Source organism: Engystomops pustulosus, chromosome 5, assembly GCF_040894005.1.
Source record: "Engystomops pustulosus chromosome 5, aEngPut4.maternal, whole genome shotgun sequence".
Lineage (NCBI taxonomy): Eukaryota > Metazoa > Chordata > Amphibia > Anura > Leptodactylidae > Engystomops > Engystomops pustulosus.
Window position 1 is genome coordinate 48,223,004 of NC_092415.1, and position 15,411 is coordinate 48,238,414.

The window sequence follows — 15,411 nt, forward strand, 5'->3', positions numbered from 1 at the left end:
TATGCAAGTGCATGGCTTGCGAAACAATTTTTAAGTTAAATCCCGTGGTTTGTCCGAATCCGTCAGATTGTCCGACGCCCCTCCCCCCGATTTGTGTTGCATGGAAGACGGCCCAATTGCGCCAAAATCCAATCCCGTGTGCCAAAATATTATATGGGCTGCGCCTGTTTTTCTTTTGATTTCAGACCATTTTTTTCCTGGTCTGTTCTGCGCCAAAAATTGCACCTAAAAAAGTCGACAAACTCAACATAAATGTGGCGGATGCTGTGGAAAATATTGGCCACGTCCACTTGCGCCAAAAAGAGACAGACAAGTCGGTATAGTCGAAAACATCTGATCTTTCCGGGTGCAAACGCATTATAAATGATCTGCAACACTTTTGCACCTAAAAAAGTGAGTTCCCAACACTTTTTTTGGCGCATATACGATAATACATCTGCCCCATTGGGAGACCCCATGGCAATGACTTGGCTGTACTGTGTCAACATTTCCTGCATGATGAAGGCACTGATGCTATGGATTAACCAGCTCATTTCCCAGATGTGAATCCAATCAAGTACCACTTTACACCACTTTGCGCCACAGACTGTCTAGGAGTTGACTGATGCTTTAATCCAGGTCTGGGAGGAGACCATCTGTCTGCTCATCAGGAGATTGCCCATTCCCTTGTCTTGAGACATTTCCACTGAAATTTGGATGAGCCCAGATTTTCATTTTTCCCTTTCATTTTTAATATAATTCCAAACCCAGACCTAATGGGATATTAATTTTGACTTTCATTTATCATTTTTATGTTTTATTGTTCTCAATGCATTCCACTATATAGTGAATAAAAAACTGTAACTGAAATATTTCATTTATTGAGATCTAGGATGTGGTATTTTAATATTCTCTTTATTAATCTGTTTATTTTTATTATTATAGATTTTTATTATTTATAGAGTACTATTTATTTCAATGGTGCTAAACATTTGAACATACAAACAAGTACAAATAAGAGTAAAAACTAGACTGAACTGGCACAAGTGGAATGAGGACCATGACTGTGAGGAGGGATAGAATGAGACTCTAGATGAGGGAACATAGCTCTGCGGTTATTGTGTGTATTAGAAGACCAGGATGAGTTTTCAGGCTACGTTTGAAGGTTTCGAAGACCGGGACTTGTCTGATTCATTTAAGGTCAAGAAAAACAAACATGTATGGTGCACTGGGGACTCTGGGAATTAAATATGCAAATAATTGTGCTTGTATCTCCTCAGTGCAGTGTTGAGAACAGGCTTGGCTTTCATCCCTGACATGTCCACTGTCTCTTATCTCAGCCAAACCTGTTCACTACACTGTGCTGAGAAGTTGCAAACAAGTTGAAACAGTGTTGTCCATAGTTGGGAGTCAGTAACTTATGGTTTGGTGATTACCGTATCTTACATTTATGCATGATGAGGTGATGTTAAGGTGACTACCTTTTTTGGTAGTTTTGAGACAAAGATTTCTTTACGCCACCCTGGAAAATTATTTGCTAATTTATTTCCCAGAGAAAGAGTAATGCACTTGAGAAGTTCCAGAGATGGTTGTGAGAAGAGCAGATAGTAAAATCTTGTGAGGAACAGATATTCTATAAAGGACAGTATTGGCTCACTAGGAATGAAAATGAACATGATAGTAAGTTTAAGTGGGTGAGTGAGATAGGTGCACTAGGTGAAGCACAATGGGATAGTATCTACAATAATATAGAATTGGATGGACTACCAGAATCTTTTAAGCTGATACAAATCAAGATAATCTATAGACTGTACTGTAGCCCAAGGATGATCAGCTAATATAAAAAAGGGAAATAGATAGAATGCCGTAAATGTAAGGAGAAAAATGTGGATATCCTACATATGCTCTGGAGCTGCAAACCAATCATCGTTTTTGTTTTTTCATTTTTCACTCTCCACATTAAAAATCTGTAACTTTTTTATTTTTCCATGTACAGAGCTGTGTGATGGCTTATTTTCTGCGTAACAAATTACACTTCAAAATGGTGGTATTTAATATTCCATGCCGTGTACGGGGAAGCGGGAAAAAAATTCAAAATGCAGTGAAATTGGTTAAAAAACGCATTTGTGCCGTATTCTTGTGGGCTTGGATTTTACAGATTTCACTGTGCACACCAAATGACATGTCTACTTTATTCTTTGGGTCGGTATGATTACGGGGATACCAAATTTGTATAGGTTTTATAATGTTTTCATACATTTAAAAAAATTTAAACCTCCTATACAAGATTTTTTTGGGGGATTTTGCCATCTTCTGGCGCTAATAACTTTTTCATACTTTGGTGTATGGAGCTGTGGGTGATGCCGGTTTTTGCAGATTTTGATGACGTTTACAATTTTTAGGACTGTACGACCTTTTGATCACTTTTTATAGAATTTTTGATTTTTTTTAAAATGGCAAAAAAGTGCCATTTTTGACTTTGGGCGCGATTTTCCGTTACAGGGTTAAACGCAGTGAAAAACCGTTATCATATTTTAATAGATCGGGCATTTTCGAACGCGGCGATACCTAATGTGTTTATGATTTTTACTGTTTATTTATATTTATATCAGTTCTAGGGAAAGGGGGTTGATTTGAATTTTTAGGTTTTTTTATTATAATTTTTTTTTATTTCTATTTTTACTATTTTTCAGACTCCCTAGGGTACTTTAACCCTAGGGCAGTGATGGCGAACCTTTTAGAGGTCGAGTGCCCAAACTGCAACCCAAAACCTGCATATTTTTTTGCAAAGTGCCAACACAGCAATTCAAGCAGTAAGGCCCCTTTCACACTTGCGTTTTTCACGCGTGTTTTCTGCGCTTGCTTTTGACGCGCAGAGCTTGCATTGCACTCTTACATCTGATGGTAGATTCCTCATGGTAGGTTTCCTTTATTGCATTATTGAGAAGACTGGAGAGAGACTGGTAGATAGGCATATGATGGGATCACCATTTCCCAAGGAATATGGGAACACTTAATAAACATTATTAAAATATATTCAGTGTTGCTTAAAGGGCTTAGACAAGTGAGGAAAAATGTTGCAAAGTAAGAATGTATACAAAAATAGAAGTGTTAATACTTCAACTGGGTTGAAAGTTGATATTACCTTGAAGTGACATGAAAAATCTTGCAGATGGTGTAGAAGGTCCAACTTGAATATAAGAAGGGCAATGTCTACATCAAACCTACAGTCACACATATATATTATTTTTACTTATTCATATGCATTATCAACTTGTGCAATCCTGCCAGGGATTAACGTTCTGATACATACAGAAGTCCTTCATGTGAAGTAAAAAATATTAGTAAGCATCTGCAATATTCTGTCTCCCAAAATGTGTAATTGCAGTGCGGCCACAGTTACCTTACAAATCAACAAAATTGTACATAGCAGAAAAGTTGTTCCCAATGGAAAATATGGGGGAATCTTTTCAAGGACTATGTGCACAAGTGTATGTAAGAGTGTACATAAAAGTAGTATTTAAACTACCGGTATTAACTTTCCTATGGGAATTTAATGGCTCTGTGCACAGTTAGATGGTATGGTCCATGGGTGGGTCCTGTGTGGTGCATCCATAGGCTGTCTAATCACATGCTCTATGGCAGTGATGGTGATCCTTTTAGCGGCCGAGTGCCCAGACTGCAACCCAATACCCCCCTTATTTATTGCGAGATGCCAACCAAAATCATATTGGCCTCCTGAGGACACCAACACAGTAAGATACAGAAAGATGGAAAATTTTTATAATTTTAGCTTCTTTCCAGTGACCCTCTGTACACAGAGAATCGTGTGGCCAGCAGGAGCCCCTCCAATGATAATTCAGCCCTATCTACTCATTCCCCCTCTTTCTTTGAGTCTTGTCTGGCGTGCTCGGACGACAGCCCATGTGCCAACAGAAAGTGCTCAGAGTGCCGCCTCTGGCACCCGTGCCATAGGTTCGCCACCACTGCTCTATGAGGTATAACTAAATACATGAACTATAGGAGAATGGGAGATTTTTTTTTATCAATTTGCCTCTTTTGTCACTTTAAATATGTGCAAACCTATGACGTTTTGCTCAAGTAGAGAGTTATTGCTGCTCCATCGCTCTGAAATAGTGGCCCCAAATATATGAAAACTGGTGCCTTAGTGTCCTTTACCGCACTAATGTACAGTTTGCGCCAGATAATCCAGTAGTGGCATATGCTCTTAGTAAATCTGGTCTGTTTTCAGGATGTGACACAGTTGCACCTTTTTTTTTCGTGGGGCACTTTGCTTCATGCTGTTTGGACAGAATTGTGCCGCACGTCAGTAATAAATGGGGTATAAACTGATACTTAGCACCACCAGGCCCCTTTATGTGCAAGGTTTCCTAAAGTGTCGGACAAAGTGCAACCGTGACGCAAAATTGACGCAAACACTTAATAAATGTGCAAGCTCAAAAGACTCTTTTTCTGGTGCAAAGAGCCGCAGGCACAATGATATATATTGGCCATTAAAGGAAACCCACCACTGCTCGAATGATGAAATCATGCAAGCACACCACCCTGTAGGCTATTTAATCCTGATGCCGGCAGATACTTTGGTTAGACATGGGGATCTTTAGTTCAGCTAAAAAAAACGTCCGGCTGTGCGAGAGTTAGTATCGGAGCATGCGCGATAAGTGCCAAGAGCTTGGTGACGTCTCGGCTCCCGGCACCTGAAGGAGGGCGGGTAGAAAGACGGAGGCCTGAATTATTAACAATTGAAAGGCATCGACAGACGGCTGGTGACGTAGGGGTAGCACCAGAGGGCTAATTTACATATGTTGGCTAATAGTTTTTTTTTAGCTAAACTAAAGATCGCAGGGCCTAACCAAAGTATCTGCCAGCATCAGGATTAAATAGCCTACAGGCTGGTGTGCTCGCATGATTTCATCATTCAAGCAGTGGTAGGTTTCCCTTAAGTTTATGGGGGGGTAAGTGACAGCAGGGATGTTATCATCATGCATGCTAGTTTACTTGATGATGATTCAGATCTCACAGCAGACAGCTCAGTGTGTTACAGGTCAGTACTATAATTACCTTCCTGGCATCATCTTCTTACATAGCAGCCTATTCACTGTTATTGGTGTTCAACGTATTTTGGCAATAAAGGTTGACTTATAAGAACTAGTGCTACATGTGACGATTATGGTTCATATTTTGCTTATCCATACTTGGGTTGACAGAACTGACTTGCAATGCCAGACACGGCCTGTAGATTAATGTGATGGTTTTTTCACAAGCACAATTTATGTATTCTGATCGTGCACAACCTTCAGGAAACCTGTCATTAGTAATTTGTCTATTAAACCACTACCAGTGTATTATCATCTTTTAGTTTTCGTTTCTATCATGGTCCAGTGTGGTGGCATCATCCAGAAAATCAACATTGAAGTGAGTTCAAATTGGTTGTATAAAGTAAAGGAGGCGGAGAGTGTAACACTAAAGTCAAGGTGGGGAGCTCTGAACACCTCCTCCTCTGTGATTGACATTGTGCATCAGACAGGAGTTCTGGTTTGTGTCTGAGGGACCATCAATTACAGTGAAAGGGACTTTCTGAGGAAGAAAGAGTTTGACTACAGTGTTAAAATCTCCACGTCTATGAATTTATACAACCAATTTACATCTTACTTCAAAGAGGATTTTCTGCATGATGCGACTTGAATTATACACAATCTGAAAGACGTTCAGCTGCTTGGCAACATAGGGGCAGTGGTTCATTAGGTCAATTTCTTCTGGCAGGTTCCCTTTAAATTGTTTGAAAGAATATTGCATAGGGTTTTCACATAGCAGTTTACATCCTGTGGACTTTTGGTTTCTATGCCTGTAATTCCTGAAGGGGGTCAGGGGGTTTGGGACCAACTTAATCCAATCAGTGGCCTCCTTGGACCAGGAGACAAAACCAGAAGTAAAATTTCCCTGGTAAACAGTGGTGAAGTCCCATGTTAGAGGTGGCCTCTCATTGGGTGAAGCAGGTATAGCACCGCCCCTCTGGGGGTTTTCCATGATACTGGAAGCATTAGTATTTTTTTGTCATATTTTTGTTAAAGGAACTTTTTAAATTTAGGATTAGATCATTCATTCCCTTAAGATGTTTGTATTTCCTCTGTAATAGGCACGGTATACATGCGAATGGAGACTCTTTCACGCTAGCTCTATCATTTCCTTTGCCAATGTTTCTCTACGGAAAATTAATTTTAGCAACGACTCGGTAAAGCACAACTAATGTTCAGATCTTAGGTAATGATGAAGAGCTAATGAATACTGTCATCCCACTTGGTAATGTGTTCCATTACTGCAATGAAAAAAAGAATGAAACATGAAAATAGTGACACTGGTGAAAAGCCAACTATATTTTTCAATCAACTTGATAACTTACATTTTTACCTTATTAACTTTACCGATGATAAATAATTTTATAACAAAAGATTTTTTTTTTTTCGAAGTAAAGTAAATTTTTTACAGCACCAAAGTTTGCATTGATTTGCACACACACACACGTACGCACAAATATATTTCACCATTTTCCTATGAGTCAAAAATTCACAATTTATTTCCTTGGCATGCTTATTCGTATGTGTAATTTGTTTCCAATATCAGCGTACTTATTTTTTTGTTTTGTGACAGGTGGCAACATATGACGGATTATCCTATAAAGATACTTTATAACCAGAGACAGCACATGAATTGAAAAACATTTAAATCAAATTCACCTTGGAAAATAATCTTTGGTTCTTTTTTTTTTTCTTTTAATTTTGGGATAAAAATGGGTGTAACTCCACTAAAATAAGATCAACTCCCAAATAAGGTTTTTGGACTCCATAATTATCATCGTACAATGATCGTAATCGACCTATCTCCATTGATTTCTGAACCTTAGAGCCAATACTAGTACTGGAAGTGGCATGCATGCTGATAACATTTTTTAATTTTTGTGAATGTGGTCTGAACATACTTTAAATCACAGCTAGTAAATCTATGAACACAATCGGGAATATTTATTAAAGGGAACCTGTCACCTCCGCTACGACTCCAGAGTCTCAAACAATACCTTGTTTAGAAGTTACAAAGTTTGCAAAATATGATATTTTAACAAACGTTACAGCAAGATTCTCAAAAACTCAGTGACTCGTCCCCTCTCCTTCCTAAGAGAAAGTCAAGGAGGAGGAGGAAGAGCTCAACGATGCAGTCAAGTTCCCCTCCACCTTCCCATAACTGCTTTTACTCCCCACTCTGTCCCCCTATTGGCAATGTTGCTATGCTTATCATAGTAGAGTGATCCTGTGCTCTTTACGCCTGCCCTACGCATCCCTAGCCACCCACGTGCCACGTTAGTGGAGCGTGGGAGCAATTCTCAGCTCTGGTACGGTCAGCTAGTGTTGCTCCCATGCTACACTTATGTAGCAGATGGGCGTTGCACCTCTGAAACAGGTGGGGGATGCGCATTACAGGTTTCCTTTAATCAAGTTACAGCATAATCTGTTTTATATTGTGTCAAAATGCCTTGCGACACTTTTATTAAGTGTTTTAGACTCTTTTAAGACCTGGACGACCTGAACGTCACAAAAATAAGGTCATTATGACAAAATTTTGGTGCATTTTTGTGGTGTACATGGTGGTGAAGAAGTAAGAACCGTAAAGTGGGACTATCATGACAGACTTATCAGCATAAGACTTATGTGTCTAAAAATGTGGTGCCATTGTCTAGTCTAACTTTTAGACCCAAATATTAAATCTGCCCCACTATGGAAAATTTAGACCTTTATTGAGCTGGACACTTTTCAGTAAAAAGGGCTTAAAATTTGCGATATTTTACTTACTAAAGTGGTGTTACTGTTATTATCGCGTGGACGCTGGATGGTCACCACCCTGGTAACGATGTAAACACTGGAGGCTCATCATCTCCCACCAAAACCTTTATGTAGAAGGAAGCCAAGAATGAGTTGTACTTAACCATCTTTATTCTTCTATGAGGTCGTATCAGAATCTGCAGGCTTTAGTTTCTGGGAAAGGGCTTCAATAGCAACAGTTCACAACTTAACGGATGTTGAAAATGAAAGAAAGTTCTCAAATTTCAATCCTCTACTAATGTTTACACACTAAAGCTAATTTTGTACCCCCTTACTTTACAATTTTACTGAGTTTTATTGCTGTTTCTCCTATTACTCAATGATGCTTAGTGTAAGATTCCAGAGTGTGGACAGGGACTCTCTAAGCAAACACTTCATGATCCCTCTAGTGCAGTGATATGCTGTGTGCTGACAATGTGGTTAGATTATCAGGGTACAGCGTTTATATACACTTTTATTTTGCTTCTGGACATTTTACTAGTTTTTGACACATAGAAAAAAAGTCTTTGCCTACTGTGACCTCTGGAGAAGATCTCTGTGTGGTAATTAACTGAAATTTACCCCCAGGCTGCAATGATCTACAATGAAGCTTTATTTATTAATCCTTGTTTGCCTCCAGTGTTTTCATCATGACCAGTGGTGATTCATAGCAGAATAGGCTTCATTAAAAGAAAAGGTCAAATATCTTTAGTAAGAAACATTTTGCCTATTTGTAATCATTTAGGTCTTTTTGTTATAAAGTGGTCAATCACTTTAATGGGAACTTGTTACCTGTATTTTATGCTGCAATCCTCCAGTTTCTGTGTATTCTGAGTATTCTTATTAAAATCAAGGATTAGTGTAAATAAACACTTTAATTGAATATAATAACTACACCAACTAGTGATCGGGGAGGATCCACAACTTGAAGGGGGGAGGGGGGTTTATCATATGCCGACTCACAATTAAACCTCACCCCTCCAACCACATCAATCAGGAGGCTCCTGATAAATCCAGCAGCCGGCTGCACTACTGGTCAATTCTATGCCAGGTCCTGCCTGGCTTATAATTGTGCTATAGCCTGCACCAGCTATAGGTAGTGCATAGACGTGGGATAGTAATGCCTCGCACTGGCCCTCTCCCTCACCTGGCACGGATCCCTTCATACTCACAGGGCGTGGAGTTGGTTTAAGGGTAAATATTTCAGGGCAGAAAACTGGCATACAAGCCCTGAGAAATCTGCCCACTGAGTGAACTTATATCATACCCATTGTCGTGAGATTGACTGGCAAAGAAGGTATCACTTCAAGAGAAAATGTCTATAATCTCATGCTACTCTATATAGCTGGGAAGAAGAAAAGAGTGAAGCACAATATTTCAGATATGGTACCTCTGATGAAGGGCATTCTCAATCATGTCAATCACACAAAAGTGGGTATTATTAATGCCATGACTCACTGCTAAGGACTTTAGGTGTTTGATTTTACATAGCTGGAGCTTTATGGTGAGATGTTTGGGGGACTAGAAAGTAAAATACAGGGGAGTTGCCTATAAAAATTCCACCCGCATCACTCAAGTCATAACTGGAGATAAACCATACCAACAAGTTTATGATTTGATGATATCCTCTGGCTCAATGTATCTCAAAATTAAATATAACCTATTATGTTAGGGTTTTACTGAACTGTACAAAGATACCTTAATATTGATGCTTGTTAAATATTAACTGTAATTAAAAAAGAAGAAATCTTTTCTAAATAAAAAAAATAGTAGTCATTTCCCATAAAATGTATGTGACTATTTACAGATACAGAGGTTTTGTGTGGTTGGGTTATGAATCGGGAAGGTACCAGGGAAAGTTTATACAGTGGGGTTTCCGTAAACCAAAATGTGAGATACAACTAATGTCACACACTGTTTCTTCATGAACCCCCAATATACAGGTCACAATTTATTAACTTTACTGTTCTGTGACGTCTAATCAATTACAGTATTTAGAAAGTGATTTACATTAGATTTTAACAATAATTTACCATTTAATATAAAAGGCTTTGATGAAAGAAACATAGAACATGAATAGACCAACTTGGTGCTGAATCATTGCATTGAGAATCATTTGGATTTGCTGCAGGCTTAGACATCTTATGGATTTCCAGGTCAAGGAGGTCTACAATTTCCTAGGACAGAAGTAGGCTGATGGTTGAACAACCATGGAATGAATTATTGTCTGGTGAACAATCATTACGCTGATGCAGCCATACACATATTATTCCATTATAGTTGTTCAGTTGTTTCACAGAAATATTGTTTCGAGGACTCGCGAATATCTGGCAAAAATGTTGACTTCTTTTAAGATGTATCCAGTCTTTCATTGGTTGGATAAAATTTTCCCTTATTGTTAAACTTCACCTGATGAACAATCGCTCTGGATGACAATCAACATTTCGGTTAACTTTAGACCAATATATTTGGTTATCTTCCACTTGTTCTGGTGGTTCACATCAAAATGTGGTCTACTCTTATTTCCCTTGTCTAGCCCTTCATGCTCTGATGTTAAGACTTCTTAAAAAAGTATTCCTATCTCATGCATCTATGACTTATTGCCAGGATATTCACATATCTTCCCTTGGAAAGGAATCCAATAATGCCACCCTTGTGGCAAAATAAAGAGATGGCCACTTTGCTACAGAAGTTAAGCCGAAGATAGCTGAGCGGGAAATTTTTAATGCTCTCATTGATTTGAATAGACAGTGGCATGAATTCACAAAGTGAAAGTCAGGCTATTGTAACCTAGCTCAACGGTAGGACCCCTGTAAATATGTCATACATTTCAGAGAAGGAATTAACCCATTAGATTTGAATATAAAAAAGTGTGTGTGAAAATTTCCCAACCTATTGACCGATCCTAAGAAACTTTACCGATTTAGCTGGTGGTAAACCAACTATTGGAAATCTCCGGTATCCATTAGTCTACTATTACTTGAATAACCCGGTAAATGTACTTCAGCAGCAGTATTTTTGGATGTTTTTATCATGGATACACTGAACAATGCTATCTAATAAGACATTCGACCATTTCATCATTTTAATAGTCGAAAGATATGAGTTGACAAAAACATCACATAGACCTCCTAACCGGTTTAAGGTATAGCACCTTTTGGTGAATACTGTAAGAATGTGAATGATGTATTTTATGTTAATATTGTTGTATACTGTTATGTCAATGCTTTCAGTCAGTTTGTGCTTTCAAAGAATGAACGGTTAAAGATAAAAGATCAGCATTATTCTATTAATATATGCCGTCTGTAGACTTGTATAGCTATGGGTCAATATAATCATTCTCAATGCACCGAGTATAAAATCTGAAGAATCCGAGGAATTAGACTAGATTTATGTTCTATCAACCTGCATTGGTCGATGAATGTAGATTGTAGGGCGACATGGAAACCCTATAAAAAATACCTTGAATAAACCAGTACAAATATGAAACTCTTGGCTTTTACTATGAAATTGCATCTTGTCCTATGACTTTTGACTGAAAGCACCATTGGAATATACTTTTTTTTCTGTGTAGGCCAAGCAACAAGCCACTGACTTACAATAGTTTTCTTGTGGTTCTATATTAACATGGACACAAGTCTTGACTAGGACCAGTATGATCTTCCACAAATGTAATTTATTCTACCGCACTGTGTATACTTACTAGTAGACGACCCAGAATCCTCTAAAAGTCATCATTTTACTTGGTTATATATATAAAAGGTGAACTGTCTGTACATGTGGAGAACTGATATACACCTTCTGGCTTCATACTCTTGGATGGCTCATCATGCCACATGTTCTGTGTTCATCAGGCAACAAGAGCAATCATATACACTATGTAATGTTTGGCACTAGGAGGGTACGGCTTCAGTTCATTTTTGTTTCGTTATCATACCTGCATAAATCACGCGGAGCCATGCATTCAGAGTCCTGAATCTGATCCCCCGTATAGTACAATGGACTAATTGCTTTTTTTCACCAAAGAAAGTTCCACTAACATTTTACACATTTAGTCTACACATCACTTTTTTTTTTTGCCGACTGGGTATATCATCATGATTATCATCATTTATGTCTCCTTTCCTATGGTTCCAGTGTTTTCAGCATCTTTTTATAGAGTACCTTCACACAGTGACCAGTCAAGCAAACACGTTGCCGTTCAGCACTTTTGCCGGTACACCTGATCAACTATATAGTTAATAGACAAAGCCGTTATGATTTACGACCCAGGGCCATGTGTTTGACAATGCTCTTGAGCCCTTAGAGTTGTACAATAGTTAAATGTGGGCATTTGCAAACAATTTTGGTTATTGCACTTCCTGTAGAAAGCAGAACGTAGGAGGGGCATCTATTATGTACTTTAGGCTTAACTATTTCCACATTTAACTTTGAAGTGTGGAGACCTGAAGCACAGAGGTTGCCTGTTGCCACTTGATAACTTTTTCGAGGTTTTTACACTTAGACATGTTGTTGACATTACAATTCTTAAGACATTTATGGTACCTATATGAGGGTTACTTGACACAGTACTAGACAACACATTGCCTACACTACCTAGATTTACTGCCCCTGGTTCTTACGTTCCCTTTACATATAGTTTCACCAGTTCAGCTTTCAGGGAGTGGACCGTCAGCAAATTTTTTTCACTTCTAATATTAATAGAATGATAATCATGATGAATAGCCATTTAAAATGGTTTCCATGACGTCATTAGCCATGGCTTGTAGATCAGTTCTGGTAGAGCTTATGCAGTTTACACTTAGCCACCAAAGAGCTGTCAAGTTTTATTTTTCCTTTTAAGGTTGCAGCTTTTTAAAGTCCTCAATGTTTGTCGTCAACTTTTTTATTTGTCGATGTTACAACGTTGTTTCATATTCCAGACGTTCCTGAATAAGTGCATCATCCTTATACTGCAGTCGAGGAGGAGAAGGTGAACATTCAAAAGCTAAAATTGCCTTGCGTAGACTTCTATCCAACACATGTCTTTCCCAAGCTGGATACCTGTTTCTAAACAGGTCAATTTTAATAACAGATTCTTCAATCCTTGGAGGCCTTGAGGATGGAGTTGAAGGGGCTGTTGGCCTCACCTGAAAAACTGGCATGCAGCCGTCTCTTTCGGAAAATTTTTGATCTCGATCACTGGCAACACTCCGGTTATTAGACATTGATCTTAGAGTGCTTGAAGCCACTTCAGGGGGTAAGGGAAAGGCAGTTACAGGGTCCTCACAAGCACAGCTTGGTGACTGCCCAAATCTAGGTCCATTCGGATGAAAGAAGGCATAGTACATAAGCATAAAAACAATACCAGTTAAAAAGCTGCTAAACACTACACACAGTGCTGGGATAGCAAATGCATCCAGGATTTGAGGGGCCTTGTATATGTACCACAGGGTACTCAAGGCAGTGTTCTCCAGAAGGATGACAAAGTAATAAATGAACAGCCTGCACCGTGTCCTTCCTTCCTTTACGTTAAACCAGCTAAATATATAGATTATTCCAACCACCATGTCAAACACAATCTCCTCCCATTTAGTTATACAGAATTCTGTTTCACAATGCACAATCCAGAAGGTCATGATGCACCAGTGAAGGACAATGAATATTCCAAAATAGAGTTGGAAAACTGAGGCAAAAAGAGCAAATGTTATGACTCTAGCGGCAATGGTGAAGAAATGCCAGCAAAACTGAATGATAACAGCCATGTAGCTGATGGGTTTCTTGTCATCTCTCGAATCCCGTAATGCCTTTTGGTAAGATGCAAGGGCCCAAGCCAAGGATACAAGGGAGGCGGCAGCAGTGAGACCTGAAATATGAACAAAAAAGATATAGTTTAGAAATAGGGAAATGCTGAATATAGGAGGGGTAAGTACTCCTCACTCCTCCCCTCTCCATAAAAAGAATAGTGGCAGTGACTAAGGCAAAATATATAAATGTCCTTTTTTCATGTATTTTTATGTGCACACTGGCCGTGCGTTGAGACATCGGGGCACATTTACTTACTTACCCAGTCCTGTTGCGATCCCGCGGTGCATTGTCCAACAAGGTTTCGGTCCGGCGCGATTCACTAAAGTCGTGCTTCCAATATCCTGCATCTGTCGCTTCCCCCGCTGAGGTCCGCCGGAGTTCACCTTCTTCTTCCTGGTGTATGTGAGTGCTAATCTTGCAAAACATTTTGTTTTTTAAATTCCGTGGTTTTTCCGAATCCGTCGGGCTGTCCGACAGCCACGCCCACGATTTCTGTCGCGTGCAAGCCGGTGCCGATGCGCCACAATCCGATCACTTGCGCCAAAAACCTGGGGCAATTCGGCGCAAAACAGAAATATTTGTGAAAACCCGACGGAATCGCGGTACATTGACCCATAGTAAATGTGCAACAATATGTGCTCACCGCAACGTGACCGGATGCCATAATCGTCTATGCACACAAACAATCCCCATTACATTTGTGTTCACTTGGTCTTAGAGCCATGCAAATAGTACATATGCTATTGGAAAGCTGGGATGAAAAATAAAATAAAATTGTTGTGTTATTAAAGTTAAACTTGTTAAAGTGTTGAAGGGCTATATTAATGCAATATTAATTGTGTTATTAACCTATTCAAAACCATACAATGTTGGCAGTATCCAATTCCATGGCATATGACGGGGGGCAAATGCTTATATGCATTTACTTCACAAAATTCATAATGAGATGATAGATTTTTTCGGTCTAGCTCAGTTTGTTAACCTATTGATTTTTAGAATATCTTCAAGTCATGAAGGTCATGGTGAATATCGAAAGAATTTAATGTCTGTTTTCTGCCAGAAAATAACATTTCCAAATGTTATGGAATAAAAGATATCAAAAGCAGGTTGAAATCCGGTTTCTCTGCCTGAATTAATTTATACACCCGGAAACATTTTGGAATTAGAGGCTTTCATAGTTTAGTGTGTTTTTAACCGATTATTATTAAAGAAGATATAACATTTTACAACTGATAAAGCTATAGGTGTCATTGCTGCTGGTATAGATATTGAGGGGGTTATTGATCATGCACCGGCTCCAGTCTCTTGATGTATTTGGTGGGGGCCTGCACAATGTTTATCTCTACGCCATGAAGGGTCTGAAACGCAGCCAGTGAGTTTTCACATATGGCTGCAGCAAGTGCCGACCACGCCCTCCCTCCAGCCGTGCCCCTGGCGTTCAGGTGGCAGGACAAGCATAATAATCGCAAGTACTGACGGGGCACAGAAGCCCTGATAAATATACCCCCCTTATTCTGATAAGTAAAATATCTTAAAATATATGTAAATTTTGAATTATGTTCATAATTGTCTAAATGAATCCAAAATGTACAAACTGACGCAACTTTTGTAATTTGTTTATCTCCATGGATACAGACTACAAACCTAAGTAGTCTGATCTTGCAATCATGTTCCTTTCAACTTTACAAATTTTTAGTGGACCTTTCACCATCGCCACCAACTCCAGCTCTTGCCTATAAGACTCTGCACTGATAAGAGGAGACATCACAAAAAA

The 15,411-nt window shown here is 39.0% G+C and overlaps 1 protein-coding gene and 1 long non-coding RNA gene across 2 annotated transcripts in view; one reads left to right on the forward strand and one right to left on the reverse strand.

Annotated features, from left to right (window-relative positions):
- Nucleotides 1-15,411, forward strand: part of LOC140132748 (uncharacterized) — a 54,823-nt gene that overhangs the window by 17,705 nt on the left and 21,707 nt on the right. The window lies entirely within an intron of this gene.
- Nucleotides 11,507-15,411, reverse strand: part of XKR4 (XK related 4) — a 185,748-nt gene continuing 181,843 nt past the window's right edge. The window contains exon 3 of the mRNA XM_072151896.1: nucleotides 11,507-13,695. Coding sequence (XP_072007997.1) covers nucleotides 12,749-13,695 — 947 coding nt within the window. The 3' untranslated portion in view covers nucleotides 11,507-12,748. The remainder of the gene's footprint in view (nucleotides 13,696-15,411) is intronic.